This window comes from Rhinatrema bivittatum, chromosome 4 (assembly GCF_901001135.1).
Source record: "Rhinatrema bivittatum chromosome 4, aRhiBiv1.1, whole genome shotgun sequence".
NCBI lineage: Eukaryota > Metazoa > Chordata > Amphibia > Gymnophiona > Rhinatrematidae > Rhinatrema > Rhinatrema bivittatum.
In genome coordinates this window covers 326,907,666-326,931,943 of record NC_042618.1, presented here as the reverse complement: position 1 = coordinate 326,931,943, position 24,278 = coordinate 326,907,666, and the positions used below count along the sequence as shown (strand labels likewise).

Sequence of the window (24,278 nt, the reverse complement as noted above, 5' to 3'; positions counted from 1 at the left end):
GTGAGAGAGAGAGGATAACCTCCTAATCCTCGACAATATCATGGTGACTGGAAATCAAGAGCTCCCATGTATGGACAGCAGGGGCTTTTTAAAATCCTTATTAGTTTTAATTATTGTGTGTTATTTGATATATGTGCTGTTTTGAAATATTTTATAGGTGTTTGGGAAATTATAAAATGTATATGATTTTAATTAATAGAAATTCTATTATCAGTAATTTTAAAATATTCTTTTATTAGTATGGTTTTACTATTATAACTGATGCTTTATGTTTAATTTTATTGTTTTATGAGGAATGGTGGTTCTGTTTATAAATGTCATAATAAATAAGTATGCACTAAAATCCAACCCCATCCATAACCCCGCCCCCATATGACCAAAGCCCCACCCTCGCTCCGCCCTCACCCCGCCCTCGTGGGGCGAGGGCAGGGCGAGGGGTCACCGCAACATAAGGAACTGTATTGCGGGGTGACGGCATTAGAAAGGTTGAGAACCACTGCTCTAAATGAATCATCGTTGGCTCAGACTATATCTCAGCTTTGTCTTTTTTTCCTCGGAGACCTCATTAAAGTTGTCTGAGTTAGAAAATAGAATGGAGTCTGTTGTATCATAAATATCTGCTCTAGCTAATACTGTAACTACTTTGCAATCTACTGCAGTTGCTAAAATCAAGGATAATTTGTCATCATATAAATGTGAATTGTTGGAAAATACGATTAGAGCTAGAAATCTAAGGTTGTTAAATTTTCCCAAAACAGGATTACTAGTACCTAGGAAGTAATTTAAGAAATATGCTGTTGAAGTGCTGCAGTTTGCACCTGACAAGGAACTTGTACTTTCTAAATGTTATTACTTGCCAGTTATGAAGAAGGATATTGTTAGTAGTGATGTTCTAGCCTCATTTGAGAGTGTAGATGTCTGATTTTCTTCAAAGTTCTAATGATAATACATCAACACAATCCATTTTTATTGTATCTTTTGCCTTAATGTAGACAAAAATGTGGTCCTCAAACAATAATTTAATTATAGGAATGAGAAATTCTGTGGCCAGAAAATTCAAATTTTCTTGATTTTGCTAGAGAAACCCAAATGAGGAGAAAAACCTTTTTCGTAGTATAAACAACATGTGCTAGATTTGGGAGTGTCTTTATTTTTTAAATTCCCATGTAAATGTATTATTACATTTCAAGGAAAGAAATGTATTTTTACCCACCCAGCTCAATTAGATACATTTAATGTAGATAAATGTTACGAACCGAGGGCTTGGAGGCCTTTGGCTACTGTTACAAGCGCGGAGGTGCAGTCGTTCCTGAAACGGGTGTTGTGAGCCCTTGGGCCATGGCATGACTCAGGGAGGTGTCCCAAGACATACCGCGGGAGGTGAGCTGGTGCGAGCACGGGTAACGAGGAGCAGGACAAGGCTGAAGCGAAGTCAAGGAGATGGAGGTCTGACCCTCTACCGGACCTGCATGCCCCAGGATGACCAACAACGCAATGTTGACCAATGAACAGTCCTCCGACCGTTCCACGCACTTTCGGACCTGCCGCTGGGTAACGGCAAAAGGCGGCAGGCCGGACGGAGGATGAGGGCAGACGGAGTCCTTGGAACATGAAAGACTTTGGACGAAGATTCAGGCGAGGACACTGTGGATGAAGACCCAGGCGAGGGCACTATACACGAAGACTCAGGCGAGGACACTGTAGACGAAGGCAAGGATCAAGGCACTGTAGACGTAGGTAAAGGGTCAAAGCGCTGGGTTGAGACTGCAACGCAGCACACTCTATACAGTCCACCCATAGGACTGGTCGCAGACCACGCTGGGCTCGAAGCAGATTCTAGGAGAGATAATGGAAGCTGATACTGAAACATGGCGAAGACAGTGAAGAGGCCTACACCGGGGGGCACCCTACACAGTCCACCCGCGGGACTGGTTGCGGACCACACTGGTGTGGAGCAGGTTCGAACAGAGTCTTTGGCATGGATGGACGCAAATGCAAGGAGCTCCGAAGACCAGGACAAGGTTCAAGCACAGAATTCAAGATTCTCTAGGATTCAAAGACAACTCAGGATTCAAGACTTAGGACTGAAGCAGAAGTCTTCTGGAGGCTTGCACTGCGGAGGAAAGATGGCCATTGTACCGTGAGGCACCCTACACAGCCCGCCCGTGGGCTGGTCGCGGACCACGACAACGGCATGCCAGGAAAGTGGACATCAAGGAACCAAGGCATGGAGGCAGAGGCGAAGGCAAAGGCATCAGGATGGACATTGGACATCAGCAGGTACAAGCGAAGGACATCAGGAACATGAAGACATCTGGAGACACGGACGAAGAACATCAAGAACATGAAGACAACTGGAGGCACGAACAAAGGACATCAGGATCATGAAGACGAAGCCGTCAAAGCAGGAGAAGACCATGGGGAACCTGGACCGAAGAGAAGATACAGACTGTGGAACCTGATCCAAAGGCCTGGAGTGACGGAAGAGGAGCCCTCTTATAGGGCCGACACAGGAAATGAAGACCAGCTGGATTCCGGTGGGGCCAGGAGCACTTCTTGCTACTGGCCCTTTATATACATTGAAGAGGTGCGCGCCGGCACCTAGAGGAAGGCAGGAAACAGAAAGCAGAAGCAGCACCACGGATAGTGGCACCCTGCTGCGCAGGCTTCGGGGCGGCCTCCAGGCCGCGAGAAAGAAGTAAGGACGTGCAGGCTGGCTGCAGGCACCGGCAGGGACAGCCTCCCTGCCGGTCGAAGACCCCGGCAGCAGCGAGGACAGCTCCCTGCCATTTGAGGACCTCAGGAAGGAATGTCAGGGAGCAGGAGTGGCATCGGCTGTGAGGGAAGGCTCCCGGCTGCTCAGCCCTGCAGAGCAGGGTGGAGGACGTCCGTGGAGGAGCCCGGAGGCAGCAGCAGGCTTGCCGCGAAGAGAAAGCGTCGGCGGCCTGAATGGCCGCTGGAGGTAGAGGACCTGCCCGCGTTCCTCGCGGGCAGGTTCACAACACTTTCTTTTTCCTTCTTTTTGTTTTTTTACGTTATCTTTGGTACCCCTCCCTTGATTGAGGACTTTATTGTGCACAATGTGATTCTATTGTTATATTTGTCTTCATGCATGTAAATTATGATTCAAAACTTTCTTTGATTATGTCATGTAAAATTATTAAATTTCAATATAATATACATTTAAAAAAAGCCCAGAAACAGAGGGAGAAAGGTCATTAGAGGAGTATCACAGGGATAGGTACTGGGATCTGTGCTGTTTAACATATTCATAAATGATCCGGGAAAGGGATGACGAATGATTTCATCAAATTTGCAGATGACACAAAATTACTCACATTTGTTAAAACGGCAGTAGACTGCAAGGAATTGCAAGAAACTAGAAGACTGGGCAACTGAATGGCAGATGAAATTTAGCATAGAAAAGTGCAAAGTGATGCACATAGGGAAAAATGCAAAGGACGGAAGGTAGGGAAGAAGCATTACAGACTGTCCTAAAAAAAAAAAAAAAAAAGAAGATAGTGCTTCCATTTACACTGATTTGGTCTACAGGCCTCTGTCTGAAACTGAAGAACTGCACAGAGATCTGGTTGAAGACATCCAAAAGATGGGATAGAAGGGAGAAGTGTTGCTCATTGGAGATATCAGTCTGCCAGATGTGGATTAGAGTATCCCTACTGCAGAAATTGTAAGAAAGAGTGGATGCCCTTCAAAGAGCTCTGCTCAAACAAATGGTGATAGAACCCATGAGGGAGAGAGTGATACTTGACCTAGTACTCATGGGGATGTCTCTAATGTCTGAGCAGATTCTCGAGTACAGGTGATCATCAGAGCAGTATGGTTCGATATTGCAACCAGGATAGAGAGAAATCATATAAAGATCGCAAGTTTTTGAATTTTAAGAATAAAGACTTTGATAAAATGGGGAAGTATCTTGAGGAATTAGAAACCTGGGAGACGATGGGTGAAAAGAAAAACAGTGGGCCATATTAAAAGGAGCTATTACTAACAACTCTCTATGAAAGAAAAGAGGAGTAAGAGGAAAAAGAAACAGATTTAGTTCTCAAAGGAGTTGGCTAATAAAACAAAGGCAAAAAGAACAGTGTTCAAGAAGTACAAGGTTCTCAAAAAGAGAAGAATAGGGAAGAATATCTGATGAAGATGAGGGAGACTAGGAAGAAATCAGGAAGGCAAAAGATCAAGCAGAAGAAAGGACTGCCAAAGAGTTAAAACGAATGGCAAACATTTTTCAGATATATTAGTGATAGGAGAAAGATCCAAAGTGGTATAGTAAAATTGAAAGGCGACAAGGATCAATATGTGTTACGCTCTGCGGCTGCAGACGGCTTCGACTGCTGCTGCTCACCTCTTTTTTTACTGCTTTGGCCACGTTGGGCAAACTCGCGTCCTCTGCCAGCTACCACCGGCCTTCCGGCCTCCATTCCCGGGCCTACCTGAGCAGCATGGATGCTGCCGACGGCCATCTTACTCTCGGGGTTCCCTAGGCACGCGCACGCGTTCTCCAACCTGCTTTAACCACGTCATGGTGGGAACCTTGGGGCGTTCCCATCAGATGACGTCACTCATACTCGATATTAAAGCTCGCCAGCCCAGAAAGCTGGCGACTTGGCAACGAGTTCACTTTGCTGTATCTATCTACTCTCACTTCAGCGTTGTTCTGGTTCCTACTTCCGTGATGTGAGACTATCGGGTACCCACTCCTCGGGGGCCCTTCCTCGTCTCTTGGCTATCCGCTCCTCGGAGGGCCTTCACCCAGACTCTGCCTGCCTCGCTTCCCGAGGCTTTCTATGGAACTTCTACTTATTTATTTATTTTATTTATTTCGAATTTCTTCTATACCGATAGCCGTTTGCACATCGTATCAGTTTACATACAACTAAGAACTTTTGGGCAAGGCCCTTACATAGAACAATAGCAAAATAGGAAACAAACTATCTATAGGTGAATAAGAGGAGCAATATAAAACTGGGTATCTTAGGGCAGTACAAGTAGAAAACACTAAATGTTAAAACGAGGAATTATAATTACAGGGTCTCATGCTAGAGTACTTGCATTACAATATACAAAATACAGGAAACTATAATACAAGGTATAGAAAGGGTTGAAAGTGGGACAAAAAAAAAGGGGAGGTATAGATGACAGAGGAGGGGGAGAGAGCGAGTTTCTGGTGTTCATATAAAAGAATACCGGCTGTTAGGTATTATACGTGGAGGGGGAAGAGAGTTTGGGGTAGGCCTGAAGGAACAACCATGTTTGTTCCTTCAGGCCTTGTTCCTTCAGGCCTTGTCTTCAATCACTGTGAGTAACCACGCTGTGGACCCCTGCTGTGATATCTATGTGGGAATCCTCTCCGGTGTACCCCGCTCTGCGGACCATTGCTGTGAGATCATTAGAGGAGCCATCTCTGTGTCTACTGTGCTCTGTGGACCCGTGCCGAGATATCGCCAGAGGAACCCTCGCCGGTGTACCCCGCTCTGCGGACCACTACCGTGATCTCCCACCGAGGAACCCTCTTGTGGACCAGCTCTATGGACCCAGTGTAAATTCAGTGACTGTAATTATTTCCTGGCACCCCCGCTCTTCGGGTAGTGCCGCACCTATTGCCTGACTCCAGTCATCCGAGCTGAATCTGACGTCAGCATCTGTGCTATCGCTCCATGGCCCGCCTCCAGGGGTCACCTTCTCTTTCTCCTTCTCTACCTCTGCTGTATATCATCCCGCAGCTGAGACTCCGCCTCCCAATGGTGAGGGCTCAGCAGGGGCTCCTCCCCTGGGTAGTACCATCTCTCACCTCGGCCAAAGGGCCCACATACTTACAAATCCTAACAATATGTGGAGAAAATGAAGAAATAGCAGAAATATTACATAAATACTTCAGTTCAGTGTTCAGTAAGAAGATCCTGGAGAAGGACTGTTGCTGGTGTCTCTACCATCATTACTATGTTACTATGACAAGAGCAGTGGGATAGATGCAATCCTGTTTACAGAAGAGAATATATAAGAAGAGCTGTAAAAACAAAGTAGACAAGGTCATGGGGCCTGATAGGGTACATCCCAGGATACTAAGGGAGGTCAGCTGGTAGGTCTGCTGAAAGACCTGTTCAATAGATCACTAGAGATGGGAGTGGCTACAAGATTGGAGAAGAGTGGTTGTGGCTCTGCTTCACAAGAGGGGTAGCAGAGATGAGGCTGGTGGCAGGAATTTTAATGGTGGCAGGAAGTTTAATGGAGACTCTGCTGAAGGAAAGAATAATAAACTATCTACAATCCAGTGAATTGCTAGATCCAAGGGATTCACCAGGGGAAAATCCTGTTAGAGCACTCAATGTGATTTACTTGGATTTCATCAAGGCTTTTGATACAGTCCCAAATAGAAGGCTTATGAATAAGATGAGAAGTTTGGGTGTGGGCTCCAAGGTGGTGGAGTGGATTACAAACTGGTTGACTGACAGGAGACAATAAATAATGGTAAATGGAACCTGCTCTGAAGAAAGAAATGTGTTAAGTGGAGTGCCTCAAGGGTTGGTTTGGGGCCGGTTTTGGTTCAATATCTTTGTCAGTGACTTTGCAGAGGGGTTAGAAGAAAAAGTTTGTCTTTTTGCGGATGAATCTAAGATCTGCAACAGAGTGGTCATGCTTGAAAGAATAGAGAGAATGAAAAAACAATTTAAGTAAACTTGAAAAGTGGTCAAAGATGTGCAGCTTAGATTCAATGCCAAGAGAGCAAAGTCTTTGCACCTAGAGTGCAGTAATCCAAAGGAGCTGCATGTGATAGGGGACGAAAGATGGACCACAGGAAAAGGATCTTGGAATGATTGTGTCTGGTGATCAGAAGACAGCAAACATTGTGATAAGGCGGTAGCGAAAGCCAGAAGGATGCTGTGGCTGCATAGAATGAGGAATAACCAGCAGAAAAAAGGAGGTGATATGCCCTTGTACAGGTCCTTGGTGAGGCCTCTCTTGACATTCAGTTCTGGCAACCATATCTCAAAGGGGATAGAGATAGGATGGAAAGGGTCCAGAGGAAAGTGACCAAAATGGTGTGGGGTCTGTTTCGGAAGACCTATGAAGAGAGGTGGAAGGATCTAAATATGTATATCTTGGAGCAGGGAAGATAATAATACAGACCTTCAGATAACTGAAAAGTATTAATGATGCACAAACATCAAACATTTTCCATTGGAAAAGAAACTTTGAAGTCAATATTCACAAGCCATTTAGATGGAGAACTAGAATATTTAACTTCAACTAAGACAAAATGAGGCTAAATGGCGCAAAAACCCAGGAACCAATACTCTTTTGATTTACAAATCAACTCTTCATCAATACAAATCAATCACCTTAAGATCCAAGAGGGACTACTATGCCTCCAAGATACACGACCTTGTCATTCGATGCCAAAAGCCCTCTTCAGTTATGTAGCCAACCTCATTCAAACAAAACAATCAGAGATAGCACACGACCAAGCTCAATCTAAAGCGGAAGAATTAGCACTTTTCTTCAGCAACAAAATTAGCAGTCTATTATCGCAGCTCCCAGCTAACGCCATGATACCACTAACATCTCCACAATACCCAATCAACATACTCGATTAGAAGAAATGGATCTAACTTCATCTATTGAGATCCAAGGAATTCTAGGAGAATGAAACCTTCATCTCACCCCTTGGATCACATCCCAACAAAACTTCTATTGTCAATTCCAGATACTATCTCCAAAATCCTGGCAGACATCATAAATTGCTCTATCACTCAAGGATTCTACCCAGACAGCCTCAAATTGGCCTCTCTTAAACCTCTCCTCAAAAACCAAATCTAGATCCCAATGACTCCAACAACTATCGCCCGATCGCTAACCTCCCCTTCATAGCCAAGATTATGGAAAAACTGGTAAACACACGGCTCTCAAATTACATTGAAGAAAACAACCTACTTTTCCCATCACAGTACGGATTCCGCAAAGCTTTAAGTACGGAAGCCCTTCTCATCTCCATGACAGACTACATCATCTTGGGCCTCGACAAAGGACAAGCCTTCCTTCTGATCCTACTGGACCTTTCGTCAGCTTTTGACACAGTCAACCACTCCCTTCTCATCAACCAGCTAGGCACCTTAGGTATCACAGGCACTGCTCTGTCATGGTTCAGAACCTTCCTCAGCAATAGAGGATACAAGGTTAAGATCCAGAATAAAGAATCCTCACTCTACCCCGCGTCAGTAGGAGTCCCTCAGGGCTCTTCCCTGTCTCCTACCCTATTTAACATATACCTGCTACCCTTATGCCAACTTCTCACTGACCTCAATCTCAAACACTTCCTCTACGCTGACGACATCCAGGTCCTGATCCCCATCAAGGAGTCCCTCGAGAAAACACTGTCTCATTGGGAAACATGCCTCCAAAATATCATAAACTCCAGCTTCTCTCAAGTCTCAACCTGGTACTAAACTCATGCAAAACGGAACTCCTGCTCATCACACCAGAGAATAGCTCTATCATTGCCTCGCATACAGCCACTCCAAAAACCACCCAAGTGAGAGATCTAGGAGTACTAATTGACAATCGCCTGAACTTGAAGCTAACATCAGCAAAACCACAAAAGATTGCTTTTATAAACTCCAAGTGCTGAAAAGAATAAGACCTCTTTTCCACGCTCACGATTTCAGAACGATTTTACAATCTATTATCTTCGCAAAGCTGGACTATTGTAACTCCATCTTGCTTGGTCTCCCCTCATCACATACCAAACCACTTTCAGATGGTTCAAAATGCCTCTGCCCGAGTACTCACTAACACCAGGAAAGAGACCACATAACCCCTATACTAATGGGACTCCACTGGCTACCCATACACTTCAGAATAATTTACAAGACAATTCTCACCATATACAAAATCATCCATCAACTAGTACCAATTGACCTACGTTTCCCCCTCCAATTACACACTTCAACAAGACCGACAAGAGACACATTCAAAGGACTACTTCAAGTTCCCCCAGCCATAACCACCAAACACATTACGTTAAGAGACCGGGCCCTCTCTACTGCTGGTCCCAACCTTATGGAACTCTATCCCCCCAGATCTAAGAATGGAACCCAGCCTCTCAACCTTCAAGAAAAGACTCAAGACCTGGCTGTTCAATCAGGCATTTCCTAACACCAACACGATCTTCTAACTCCTAACAATCAAAACCCATCATCTCTATATCACTGTTATCTATGTTCTTTTCTTTTTCCTACGCCAAGTTCAATATCCCTGTTTTATGTAACTGCTGTTTTCTGCACAATGGTTTAAGTTTTAGTTTAATTTGCACTCCTGTTCTATGTGAACCAGCATGATGGGACTACTAGTCTTGAATGCCGGTATATAAAAAACTTAGATAAATAAATAAAATAAATAAAAATTTAATGACATATCCGGATAATTATAGCGGATAATAGTGGCGGAAGGCGTTCGGGAAGGAACTGTGGTTAGTTGCATAATTTTAACCGGCTAATTCCGATATTCGGAGTTAACAGGTTAACTTATGTGGTTAACTTTGGTCGTGCTGCTGATCTGTCCTAAAGTTAGCCTGAAAAACATATCCGGCTAACTTTAAGATAGCAGGATAATTCAGTGGCGCAACTGTGCCACTGAATATATCTTGCTAGTTAGTCTGATAAGTTATTCCAGAGTAAATAGCCAAGCCTCTCAGCAACCGAATATGCCTTCTGTATGAATGGGTCATGATATGAAACTCCACAGGGGACAACTCAGAACCAACATCAAGAAATGTTTCTTCACAGAGAGGGTGCTGAATGCTTGGAATGCCCTCCGAAAGAAGTGGTAAGGACGAAAATAGTGGATGAATTTAAAAAGGCTCGAGATAAACAATTGCAGATTCCTAAAGGTTTGAGGCTGGTAATGAAGAAAAGGGGTAACCTATATCAATTGGTGAGTAACCTGCAGAGCATGGTAGCTACTACTCTTAACAGAACGTATGAGTGGTAGTTACTACCCTTAGCAGAATATATGAGGGTGACCTACATGGCGCAACAATTGCTACTTTTAACAGAATTCATGGAAGTAACCTGTACGATGAGGCAGCTACTACCAAAGCCGCTTTCTGGGCAGACTGGATGGACCATTTGGTCTTTGCCATCACTGCTATATTACTATGTTAGAAAAGGTGCAAAGGAGGGCAACAAAAATAATAAAGGGGATAAACATCTCTCCTATGATGAGAGGCTAGGCAGGTTAAGGGCTACTCAGCTTGGTAAAGAGAAGGCTGAAAGGGGACATGATAGAAATTTATAAAATCTTGAGTGGGGTGGAATGGATAAATAAAAAATCATTGTTTAACCTTTCAAAATGAAAAACAAGGGTACATGAGGCTAGCAACCAGCAAATTCAAAACTGATCACAGAAAGTACTTTTACACTCAGTACACTATCAAGCTGTGGAATCCGTTGTCAGAGGACATGATGAAGGTGACTAACATAGCAGGGTTTAAAAGAGGTTTGGACAAATTCCTGGAAGAAAAGTCCATAACACATTATTAGCCAGGTAGACTACAGAAAGCTATTGCTATCCCTCGGTGTGAGTAACAGGAGTTATATCCACTTTATGGAATATTCCAGGTATTTGCCACCTTGATTGGTCACCTTCGGAGACCGGATACTGTGATCAATGGACCTTGGTCTGACCCATCCCAGCATGGCAATTCTTATGTTCTTACTGTATGTCCAGAAGATTGCCCAGTATTGAGAGGCTGAATATAGCCACCTAGTTTTACTTAGTAACTATATTCAGTCACTCAGTGGAGGAGAATTTTAAGACCAGCTGATCTAACTGAGTAACCATTTAGTTACCTGGCTAGATCCTTCTGAAGACTGTTCTCATAATAATCAAGTTTTAGAAGTTATTCTGCCCTTGCTGAACGTGGACACAGTTTTATCTTACTGTCAGGCCGATACAGTACAGTGCGCTCCAACGGAGTGCACTGTTAGCCGGCATTTGGACACGCGTTTTCGACGCACTAGCTTTACCCCTTATTAGCACGTCCGGGACATCCGATATTAAGTCGGAGGTCCCGAAAGTTTAAAAAAGTAAAAAAAAAAAAAAAAAATTTGAAATAGGCCCGTGGCTCGTGGGTTGAAAACCGGATGCTCAATTTTGCCGGCGTCCGGTTTCCGAACCCGTGGCTGTCAGCGGGTTCGAGAACCGACGCCGGCAAAATTGAGTGTCGGCTGTCAAACCCGCTGACAGCCGTCGCGCCTGTCAAAAAAGAGGCGCTAGGGACGCGCTAGTGTCCCTAGCGCCTCTTTTTACCGCGGGCCTAATTTAAATAAATTTATTTACTCTATCGCGCGCACAGGAGAGCGGGCCCGCTCTCCCACGTTTTTACTGTATTGGCCCATATGTAACTGCAGCTCCCACAAACCTCAGTTTTTAAAACAAAAGAAACCATGGTACTTACTTTCCTGGTAAGGATACATTTTGCTCGTGAGACTTTGTTCAGAAATAACCATTCTTTGGTATAATACCCCTAAAAGGATATATAATAAAATTACATTGTAATGTGAATGTTAATGTTGCAAAAAAGTTTGATTTACCAGATATATGGAAAACTGTGATTATGTTATTCACCAAGGCACAGATTCAGTTAAAGAAAAAGAAATAATAATTGCACTATATACCTGGTACCATTCTTTCATTTTTTTAACTTCATAGCATAGTCGAAGCCAATGATGCAGTAGGGCTTGGGTAGAGTCAGCAGCTTTTTACAGAAATCATACACTCTCTCATACAGATCATCTGATATGTATGGTGCCTGGATCAGAAAACAGACTATGTAAGAGAGAAAGTCTGAGGCAACAATATGGTATGAGACAGGCAGAATAAACAGATGAGGGTAGAGAACGGAGATTTTTCCATTCCATCCTATTTTATTTTATTACTTGACATTGGGTAACTGACATAATAATGAAATGCTGGGAAAATGGGCATGCTCTCAGGTTGAGTAGGGGTGCTCGCCCCAACAGTTTTAAGCTGAGGGGGAGTGTAGGTAAAGGAGTGGCCCTACAACCCCTCTTTAACCTGTGTGGGGCTTTTGATCACATTTGGGCTTGCCTCTTATTCTGCCCCACAAGTTCTCTTTTTTCCCTCTATGGGATTTTAAGGTGGACCAGGCCTCTAGTCTGGTACCAAACAGATTAAGTAAGGCCACTCCTTTAAATAGAAAGAGAGCTCTGTGGGCAGGACCCTGCTGAGCAGAATAAGAGTGTGGGCTCAGCTGGGAGAAGATAGGGCCCATATCTCCAGGAGAAGGCAGATCCTGAAATATCTCTGACCCGAGGTGAAGCTGGGAGTACACTGCTAGAGTTAAGCAGTCTACAGGTTTGTATGGTAATTGATGTAAATAAAGCTGGAATTTGTAAGAAAGGAAGGCTGGAATCTTCTGTGGCTATGTCTCCAGCTTAAAAGTTACTTGGCTATCCCACATGAGTGTACTTCGTGGTTTGGTACTATTCAAAGTGTATCCACAAAATACCAATACCGATAATCCCTTGTCCAATAATATTTACTTATCAAAAAAACAAGAGAACATAAGTGTTCTGCTCACCTATTTATCTATCTATCCTTGTACACTGTATCATGAATGAATCTTTTATTTCAAAATATATGTATAAAATTTCAGCTATATCAAACTTTTCTTCTGTTTAGATTGACATACCTATACCTCACTCGTACTATTAAATATCCCTTGCTTACACTATCCCACCCCACTGAATATATTGATTTATTCAAAATCAAACTACACCCCTTATTCATACAATCCCGCCCCAGTAAAAATGTACTCATCTATTGAAAACTCACTTTAAAGACTTATCAAAGAAACGGTATTAAAGTAATAAAGGATAGCAAGCTGTTAACTACTGGAAGGGTGTGAAGAGAAGACACTATTCCCAATATGCAAGGATGGGGCCGATTTGTACAGTCTTTGGGGCCGATGCAATATGGTGCGCTGAGCCGAGCGCACTGTTAACGTGCAGTTAGATGTGGGTAAAATAGGCGCTAATCAATCCCCTAATGCAATAAGGGGATTAGCACTTATTCAACGCACGTCTAACACAGAGTGAATGCAATAGCGTTCTTCACATGCAAATGCATGTGAATGAGGCTATTAGGCATTCATTCCTGATGCAAAAAGAAAAATGTGTGTCTCTGACGCACATTTAACTGTCATCTATTAACGCCTGCGAGGAGCAGGCGTTAATAGATGTGCGCATCGAAAAAAGAAGAAAAAGAAAAGAAAAAAAAATGTCGTTACTGGTGGACAGCCATGAAAACCGACGCCGATAAACCCGGCGTCGGTTTTCATGACCGCCGTACGGTCACCCATCTCTGCTTCTTCCCCCGCTTTTCTTTTTTCTCTCTATCACTTCCTCCTACCTTGTGCCTGCCCTCCCCGTCTTCTCTTGACAGTTTTGGCGATTTCCTGCTGTCCGAGGCTTCCTGTTTAAAAGAATGGCTGCAAGCTCTCCCTCCCTTATCATGCACTGCTTATAAGACAAAGAATTCAGAAATTGGATGTTTTCCTTTCCTGGACGATTGGTGCTCTTCCACAAGGATGCAATTTCCTGCAGCGGCTGCCTTGCCCCTTCTCCTGGGCCCCTGCTAAGCGGGCATTTTGCTGCCTTTTCTCCCGGGGACCGCCCACCACAGCCCGGAAACTCCACTCCCGCCACCGCGGGTCTCCCTGGCACCGTCTCTGTTTCTTCCCCCGCCTTTTACTTCACTCGCTCTCTCTTCCCTTCCCCGCCCCATTGACAGACTCGAGCCTGACCTGTCACGTGGGATGCCATGCAATAGGGGGTTTCAAAGGGAAACCGACGCCAATAAACCCGGCTGGTTTTAAACCAACACAGAGTTTATCGGCGTCTGTTTCCCTGACTGTCGTACGCCGGTCATGAAAAACGACGCCGGGTTTATCAGCGTCTGTTTTCGTGACCGGCATACGGCAGCACGAAAACCGTTTGGGTTTTGGAAGTGACAGAGAGGAAAAAAAGAAAGGTGGGGGAGGAAGCAGAGATGGGTGACCGTACTGCGGTCATGACAACAGACACCGGGTTTATCGGCATCGGTTTTCATGGCTGTCCACCGGTAACGAAAAATTTTTTTCTTTTCTTTTTTCTTTTTCTTTCGAACCCAAATGGTTTTCGTGACTGCCATATGCCGGTGACAAAAACCGACGCGACGCGACCCCATAATTTGAATATTGCATGGTGCCTCCCTTTGGGGGATCATGCGCACATTAAGAGAGCGGGCTCTGACTGTTCAGCGCCCTCTTTCTACGCGCCTTTATTGCATCGTCCCCTAAGTTTAAAGAAGAGTGACGCTGCCATAGGATTAACTTGATTGATCTGGAGAGAGAGAGATGAGAGAAGGGCATTTGTCATTTTCCCCATATGAACTAGGAGGCTCCCAACTTCAAAATGAAGGTTTGCAGACTTTCTCTGCTGAAACAAGGAAGACCCAAGCTTTTATAATGGGGAGGAGGAGATGGAGAGAACTAGTAGGCTTTCATAGGAGGGCAATTTTCAAAGTCCATGGATACTTTTGCACATCTCTACTTTGTAACTCTTTTCTCTGCAAACAAAATCAGGGGGAAAAAAAATATATGTGCAGATTTGACATTGCCATTTTGAGTGCATACTTTTACTCACTGAATCTAAATAAGCCCAAAGAATGCCCATTTTTAATACAGCGTAAAGTACATGCATTGTGAACCTCATGCATGCTTTTTAAATGCTCTGGGGTGTGTGTGTGGGGGGGGGGGGGGGGGGGGGCAATTTGTAGCCAGCCCAAAGCAAAATGGCCTTGAAAATTGTCTTCATAATGGAGCAGAAACGAGTGTGCCTTCAGTCCCTGAAAATGAATGAAGGGGAGTGCCAGAATCTTCAACTCTTCTTTTTTTTTTTATCTTTCCAGCTGAGACCTTCTCCCCCCCACCCATTCCATGTAATCTTGCTAATCATGGAATGCAAAATCTCAATGTCACACTGACCAGCAACCTTTTTTTTTCTTTTTTTAAGACTTTGCACCATCTCTGTTGCTGAAATCAGATATCATCAGGGTGCATCAGTTGTGAGTGTTAATTCCTGAAGCTTGTTCTTGTTTCAAATATGCAAACCTGACTGTTGGGATGGCTTTCTGACAGGGTCATTTATCAAATTGCTATAAGGTGTTTTCGCTTGCGTTAATGCCATTGATAACATCAGATAAGTTGGGATGTTGAAGGAGCTTAGAATTTAAGCCTGTTTCATGCTTCCTTGTGCCGGAGAGGTCCTACATAAGCGAGTTAAGCACTCATAAATACCTTTTGGGATTATTATAATTCTACCGGGACATTCATATTCATCGTTTTTATGATTGATGGAGTGAATTTTCACCGTTGTTAATAATGAAGATTTTATTAAAAAAAAACACTAGAGAGGTTCACACTTGGTGTTTCATATCTTTTTCAAGAAAAACATCGGATGGGGGAGGCTCGTTTATGATTATAACTATAATCATATTACCCTTTCGGGGATTTATGATAGCAATATATGAAACGTTCCTCTCTTTTCCTAAAAAAAATTTTTCATCATAAAATATTGCTCACACGCCATTTGAAATGCGTCACCTGGTATTGGGGTCCATGAAGATTATATACCTGTTATAAAATTGATTTGGAGGGTTCAAATTGTTCAACCCATGTAGAGAGTTCATCAAGCTAGTGCTGATGCAACTACCATTATTATTGGAGTGATTTTGACACGTTTAAAATGTATTACACTTGGGGAAAAATAGGCAAACTAACTGCAACATACTCTCTTCATTTACCCTATCAGATACCATCTCTACATTTTTAACAACCTTCCCTGATTTATTTAAATGCTGGATAAAAAATGTCCCATGCAAAAGCAACATTTAAAGAATCAGAGGCATTTTTCCCACTAAAATCTACTAGTACCTCATGCAATACTCTCTTATCCCATTATAAGCCTCTTTTTTTTCTTTCAATCACATCCTCTCTCATACCCCAACTTTTTCACAAATCTATCTTTCATCTTATATAATACACATTACACATCCTTGGAATCCAGGATCCCCAGACTGCAGTGAAATCTGGAAATCTAGATGCTATGAGGTTAAAATTCAGTAGTCTAGTGAGAGGAGCTTTAGATGGGCAGCTCACTGGCTAAAATTTAACCATACCCACTGGACACTTCCATCACTGCCTATTTTTATCTAGCTAAATTGTGTGCAGATAATGAATTACCTGGATAAAATATAGCCAGAAAGTGGGGTGGGTGGGGGCAGGGCAAATGTTGAAATCTCGGGTTTTGTCCAAGTAACTCAAAAAGTTACCTGGATAAACCCTTTGAATATTGACTTCAATAGTCATCCAGTACGGCTACATTAGCAATCATGAATCATTCACACTACTACTTTTAGAGCTATTAGACACATCAGTTATTTGTCATACAAATGTCATGGTTGTGAGCCCTTATGCTGTGGCGTGCTTGACATACCAAAACAACAAAAAAACTCCACTATGTGGGTTAGTCATACAACCACATCAAACGAACAAAAGAAACCCATCTCAATAATCTTTTATACTTATGTGAAACAAAATTGCTTTATACATTAAAATATTAAACCATTTAAATATTTAATGGGTAAGCAGTGGTAGTTTCATATATTCACTATTTTTAGGTACCATCCAGTTTACCAAATAGTGTACCAAATTATAATCATAAACAAACCACCAGCCACCCTATATTATATATTTGTAGTGCCACAAAATTATTTTTTTAATTTTACATTTTTTTCAGTATTAAAGTCTTGTATGCAACTTCTTATGTCACCATTAGCTGCAATTAAATGAGTCCATACAGCATCTTCTTACTTAGCTTTTTTATTGTCCCTTAAATTACTCAAAAGAACAGTACGATTGAATATCGTGAACTTCTGGCAGTGAAGTTAGCATTGGAGGAGTGGCGCAATCTATTAGAAGGGACTAGTTACCCGATCGCCATTTATCCGATGCCCATCGCCCTGGGCATCGGATAGGCACCTTCGATGCCTATCCGATGCCCAGGGTATTTATCCAATGCCCGATCGCCATTTATCCGATGCCATTTATCCGATGCCCATCTACCCTGGGCATCGGATAGGCACCTTCGATGCCTATCCGATGCTCAGGGTAGATGAGCTGGTGGAGAAAATTGGAGAAAGAAAAAAAAAAAAAGGCGCTGTTTAAAAGGAATATTCGGTAAGAGGCCAAACCCCTCCAGTGGGTATGGCAAAACCGGAGATACCGAATTAGGAGGGAGAAGGGTTGTTGTGTGATACAACCGCACTTGGGTTCCTTTTTGTGTTTCTGTTTTTTACAGACATGGCTTCAGAGGAGATCCTAACATGGCTGGCAAGCCAAATGCAAAAGCAGCAAGAAGGCATGCAGCAGATGCTTCATCAATTCATGGACCTTCAGCAGCAGCAACAGCGACCCTTATTGCAGTTATTGGAGGAGCAACAGAAAGCTTTGCACCTTCTAAAGGGACCGGCTACTATGGACGCCACAGGTACCACAGACAGGAGTGTACATACGGCAGGACAAAGCCGGATTGACTGGGGTCCGAATCTGCATTTGGAAAAGATGGGACCAGGGGACGATCCAGAGGCCTTCTTGGTAACTTTTGAAAGGGTAGCTAGTTTGGCCAGCTGGCCGCGGGAACAATGGACTGCGCGTTTAGCTCCATGTTTGACAGGTGAAGCACAAGCTGCTTATAGAGCCCTGACCCCAGAACAGGCATTGAACTATGCAGCTGTTAAAGCAGCCATCTTAGATAGATTAGGAATAACGCAAGACTCCTATAGACGGCGCTTTAGAGAAACTTGCCTTAAACCTAATGAGCGTCCTAGGGCAGTAGCCCAACGGCTAAAAGATTTAGCTCATCGCTGGCTAGAACCAGAGGGCAAATCTGTTTCCAAGATAATAGAAATGGAAATAAAAGAACTTGCAATATCTGCAACAGGCCCAACGCTTGAATCCTAGACAGGCCTGATGGGTCATTCTTCTTCAACCGTTGTAACCTGTAAGGTGTTTCTCCATTTGTAAGGTTATATTTAAGGAGCTGCTTACATCGCTATTAGAAGAAAGAATTTTTCTTTACGTTGCTGCCCCTGATGAATGGTTTATTCCAAAACTTGGCCATGTTGGGACAACGAAAAAGCTACGTTCATGATCTCCAAAGGTACAGTTCTTTTCAGCAGGGATGAATTTTTTGGAGAAGTAAAAGCACAGTGAGAGTCCCTCGGTCATTATGTTGAGTGAGTATTCCAATGGCTGAGGCATCTATCTCCAAGACGAAGGGCTTTGATAGGTCCGGGTGATGGAGACAGGGCTCCTGTAGGAACTCTTGTTTAAGACATTTAAAGGCCTGGATGGCGTCTTCTAGCCAGTGCCTGGTTTCAGCACCCATTTTATTAAAGGTGGTGGGGGGAGCCGCCAAGGAGGAGTATGTGTATACAAACTGTCTGTAGTAATTTGCAAAGCTCAAGAAGCATTGTAAGGCCTTGAGTCCAACAGACTGAGGCCAATCTTGAATGGCTTTTAACTTCTCTGGGTCCATCCAGAGCCCATACTGGGAAATGATGTACCCAAAAATGGCAGTTCTTGCTCAAATATGCACATTTCAAGTTTGGCGTGTAAGTGGTGCTCCCGATGACTCTGTAGAACTTGCTTTAAGTGTTCACGGCATGGCCCAGGGATCGTGAAAAGATGAGAATATCATCTAGATATACTACCATGTGCGAGTACAAAAGGTCTTGAAATATCTCATTGATCATATGTTGGAAAATGGCAGGGCATTACAAAGGCCAAATGGCATGGCCAAGTATTCATAATGGCCATCCCTAGTGTTTAAGGCCATCTTCCATTCATCACCCTCGCATATATGTATCAAGTTATAGGCCCCATTGAAATTGAGTTTCGTGAAGATTTGTGCTCCTCAGAAGCAATCAAATAACTTACTGATGAGAGGCAAAGGGCAACAAATTTTCTGTGTGATTGCATTGAGACCCCTATGCAGGGTCTGAGTAAGCTGTCCTTTTTCCCTATAAAGAAAAAGGCCAGATGCACCCTCTCTCCAGGTTCTCTTGAATGTACTTGGACATAGCATTTGTCTCTGGTGCTGATAGGGGATAGAATCAGCCTCTAGGGGGCATCTTCCCAAATAAGAAGTCTAGTGGGTAATTGAATTATAAGATCAGTGAGTTGGTAGGGATTCAGCCTCCTGCTTGCTGAAGATGTCCTTGAAAGTGGTGCAGCGGCAGCAAGCCTGGTAGGTCAGGGACAGTGGCCAGTGCCACGGTAACTGGTGGTAAGACCCAAGCAAGGCAGTTCTCAGTGCAGGAGTAACCCCACCAAGTAATTTACAGTGTCTTGCAGTCTATAGTCTGTTTTTGAAGTCTGAGTCAGGGAAGATTGAGAATGACAGGATTAACTTCTTAGGTAAAACATAGAAGTCCATGCTTTGTTGTGAATATCGCTGCAGAACAGGCCCGCGAGCGGCCTCATTCACTTCCCTTGCGGGCCATGCCACCTTGCCAATGCAAGTGCTGCTGACATCCGGCCCCCGTGCTGCTGCTTTCTGTGGCAGGAGAGTCCCTGCTGCTAATCTCTGCAGCTGCTCCGTGGCAGGAGAAGCACCGTCTCTCCACCCAACACAAGACTGGTTGGCCTTCCTGCTTCTGGTGCAGTCTGAAATGCCACCAACATTCTCCATCGTAGCGCACGCCACTGCTAGGAATTTAAAGGGCCTGCAATAAGAAGAGCTCCACGGCCCTTCCTGATGATATCATCTAGACAGCCCTATAAAAGGGCTCTTCTGTCAGTTCCTTGCCTTTGCAAAGAGTTGCTTCGGCCCTGGACTTCCTGTTCCAGCTCTTGTTCCAGGAGTCATCGGACTTCTTAATCTTCGCTTCTTCAAAGTCTTCATGTTCTTCATGGGAGCTCCTCTATGTTTCTTTGTTTCATGATCCTAGTCTCTCATCGGTTCCTGTCTTCAGTGTCATCCAGGTCTTTAGTCAAATCCCTGATGTTCCAGTCTTCGTCTCCACGTCTCACCTTTTAGGTCTTCTTGTTCGTCTTCTTCCAGGTGTGCCAACATTGTGGTCCGCGACCTGCCCAGGGGTTGTTTAGGGTGCCTCGTGGCACAAAACCTGTCTCCAGGTCCGTCTCCGCTGGTCAAACACTGGGGTCCCTGGTTCCAAGATCCTGAATGTTGGGGTCCCATGTCTGTTATGAGTCCCTGAATCCTGTTCCTGGTCTTTGGAGTTCCTTGTTCCAGTTTCCATCCATGCCGAAGTCTTTGTCATATTGCAAGCCCAGAGTCTGCTCCATTTTCAGCATGTCTGTGACCAGCCCATGGGCTATGTGGGGCATTTCCTTCTGAACCTGAACTTGAACCTGAGTCTTCATCTATGCTCCAAGTCTTCAGTGCCTTTGAAGTTTCAAGTCTTCTGTGTCTTTGCATGTCCTCAACCCCCGTCTGCGTGACACTCAAGCTGTTCAAGTGGCAAGTCTGAAAGGGCTCTCGGAATGGCTGGAGGGCTACCCCAGAGACCAACATTATGTTGCTAGGTCTCATTCATATTGTGCAGGATCAGCAGAGGCTTGAGTGTTCCAAGTATCCAAGCTTCTGTCTAGCCCATGCCCTGATATGCTTATCTACAAGGCATGTACCTTGGAGCCTTGCCCTGGGGTTGTTTCATGGCCCAAGGGCTCACTCTCACATCCACTCCCGAGCACCATCTGAGCTTGCAACATGCTTTAAGTACAGAGAAGGCCTGTCTGCATGATGATGGAGGCAGTGACCATGGTCAGGCAACCAGGATGAGGCTCACTGTAGAAAGAGGAGATGGTGAGGGAATTGGCCAAAGTAGTCATGGACAGGTTATGTTGGTGGACCAATGACTCCTCGATAAAATTACCACCTGCCCCAGAGTCCAATGCCTCCGTGTGGACTGTGGTCTCCCCTATGGTGAGGCAGACAGGTACCGGTAGTTGTGGAGAGGAAGAAGTTCGGCATAGGGTAACCTCTCTGACCAACCCTAGCTCTGCAAGTTTCTCAACTTCTTGGGGCAGTGGTTGATGAAATGCCCATGGCTAGCGCAGTATTGACAGAAGTTAAATTGCCGACGTCTTCTTTTCTCTTCCTCCATAAGCTTAGAATGATTCAGCTGCATGGGTTCATCAGGAGGGCCTGGCAATGCAGGAACAGATGAGAGTGTCAGGGGGTGCTGGAACCTGGGAGCTAGATGTATGGAATGGAGGGAAGTCCTGCTTTCTTGTGCACATTCTTGGAACCTCAGGTCCACCCAAATGGCCAGGGCATTCAAGCCTTCCAGTGTGGGTGGAATATCTCAACCTGCCAATTCATCTTCTATTTGCCCTGATAACCCCTGCCAAAAAATGGTTATCAGGATATCCTCACCACAGAGGAATTCTGAGGCCAAAGTGCAGAACTGAATAGCATACTCACCCTCAGTGTGAGTACCTTGGCGGATTTGCAGTAAGTCCATGGCTTTGGAAGTGGCACAGCCAGGATCATCGAGCACGAGATGAAACTGTTGTAAGAAATTGTCCAGGTTCTAGAGAATTGGGTAATCTTGTTCCCACAAAGGAGAGGCCCAGGCGAGAGCAGGGCAACCTATCAAGGAGAGTATGTTGGTGACCTTAGTGCGGTCTGATGGAAAGAGGGCCACCTGGAGTTCAAAATGCATTCTGCATTTATTAATAAAACCCCTGCACTCCTTAGAGTCTCTGAGATACCTGGGAGGAGACGGAAGGTGGGGCATGGGCCCTGAAACATGGGCAGACATGGCTGGAGGTGGAACCACCGGGGCTGTGGTAGTGCTGATAGTTCGGCCTGCATAGCATCCATATGTACCGCAAGACCCTCCAGTAAGCCAGTTACTTGATTAAGCAGCTTCTGCTGCTGATGCATGTGCTGGGTCAGTCCGGGAATGGCCTGGACTGAGGGTGGGTCTGCTGGGTTCATGGCCTCAATTAAACTGTCATGGTTGTGAGCTCTTGTGCTGTGGCATGGTTGATGCAGCTAACATGCAAATACACTAGACCCACACCAACAACTGGGGGACATGCTTGGCAGAGACTGAGTTGAATCTTCACCTATACCAGACATGTTCCCCACAGGTTGAGACCTTGGGTTCCAGGGGCCGGCAGGATTTAAGCGATTGTCCCAAGGAGGAGTCAGAATGAGAGAGTCCATAGTCAGGCAAGGGTCAGGGCAGGCAGCAATCAGTTACCAGGTTCAGGCTGAGGGTCTGGGCATACAGAGATCAAGGCATAGTCAGGGTCCATAGCAGTATTCAATGGCAGGCAGTAGGCAAGAGAGAGATGTCCAGATCTGTAGCACTGGTCAGTGGCAGGTGACAAGGAAGAGAGAGAGCCATGTGCATAGTCGTGGTGAGACATGGAGCTGAAAGGAGGCAAGGCAGGAGGTAGGAGTAAGGCAAGGATGAAGCTGGGGCAGGGCAGGCTGGATGAGGCAAGGCTGGCTGGAACCAGGAACAAGACTGAAACGAGAACTGGATTATGATGGGATCCTGAACAGCAACACGTACTGCAAGGCTGCAGGTAACCTGTTGCTGAGGCACTGGGCTTGAGCGCAGCTGGGTTTTAAATTCCCAGTCATGCTGACATCATTAGGGAGCGCTGACTTGAGGTTTCCTACTGCAGAGCCTTCGTGCATGCACGCCTAGGGAAACCAACATCGAGGGAACCAGAATAGGGGCATTCATAATGCCAGAGGAGACTGAGCAGCATGCCAGGGTCAAAGTAAATGAGGCTGCTCGCATGGCCATCCCATGAATGGCCAAATGTTACAACAAAGTAATGTATACATTTATCACTCATAGGATGTGATTGATTTTATTTGCTTAAGTCAATAAATATCCTTTTGCCACTAATTTTTCTAAGTCTCAGTTTGGGGTGAAGAGAGTTCTTGCAGATGAGACTTGAGATAGAATCTAGCAGTCCAGTATTTTGTAGCCGAGCAGACAGCAATGATATTGAGCTTGATATTATAATCTCCCTCTAATATGCTATATATAAATTATATTACAAACACCACTCATTTCAATGTTACATATCTGTGTATGTTTGCATAAGCATGCAGTCTATGTATCTGTCTTCTGAGGAGTTGGACATGAGTTGTTACATACAGTAGCAGAATGGATTATAACATTTATCATCATTGATAAACATCGCACTGCACAAGATAATTAACAGAGTTGCACTATCCAGTATGAACAACCTTAAAATCTAAATGTGAGCAGAGGGATTAAGTGACTTGCTCACGTTTACCGGATGCTGAATAAGGGAAATGAACTGTGGTTTCCAGGATTGTAGCTCTGCTCTGCAAAGAAGTGAAACTGCGGGTCATTATTCTTTGATTCATAATCTGACATATTGGTTTTAAGAAAAGAAGCACACTTTTCTTCTGCGGTGAATCAGTCCACCTCCATTGAGTAAATATTCTAACAATGCATGTAGGTAGAGGCACATCACCAAGTTATGACTTTTTTTTTAGTCACTACTTACCTTGATAAGGGTATACATTAAAGTATGAAGAAGGGGAATAATGTAATGCTTGTTATCTCCCCTCTCAGCCTGCAGAGAAAAGATAAGACAATGTGGTTTTGTTAGTTCTGTTTTACTCAAGAGAACTATACTGTTCAAACTCAGCATCATACATGAATGAATTTTTTTAAGCACTTTCTGTATTTCTATGGTATCTGATAGGCAAAGTGCTGGTGAAAAACCTCCACTGAAAAGAAAATGCACATGTAGTCTTTCCAAGCCCAGCAGACTAAGTGACGGATGTAGTAAAAGTTTGTTCCAGTTTTGCCAGAGTAAACATCCTGGAATACTGTCAGCAATAAATTTGGAGCACTATTTGAACTGCAGCAAATCTTTGACACATCTGCCCCAAAGGGTCTATAAAGAAAACAAAATGAGGGCAATTTTCAAAGCTATTTATCCAACAAGTAAACTGGCTAAAATGTAGCTCTACGTGTGTGTGTGGGGGGTGTGGGGGGAGGAGGACGAGTTCACAATGCATACACTTTCACACAAATTAAAAGAAGCATTCCTTTGGATACATTTAGGTCAGGGGAGGAAAGCAGTGCACATGATGATATTT

General features: G+C 44.2%; 1 protein-coding gene across 1 annotated transcript in view; it reads right to left on the bottom strand.

Annotated features, from left to right (window-relative positions):
• Positions 1–24,278, bottom strand: part of PIK3R6 (phosphoinositide-3-kinase regulatory subunit 6) — a 276,075-nt gene that overhangs the window by 125,041 nt on the left and 126,756 nt on the right. Inside the window, 4 exon segments of the mRNA XM_029600333.1 lie at positions 11,473–11,545; positions 11,697–11,718; positions 11,720–11,830; positions 23,678–23,746. Of these exon segments, the coding sequence (XP_029456193.1) occupies positions 11,473–11,545; positions 11,697–11,718; positions 11,720–11,830; positions 23,678–23,746 (275 nt within the window).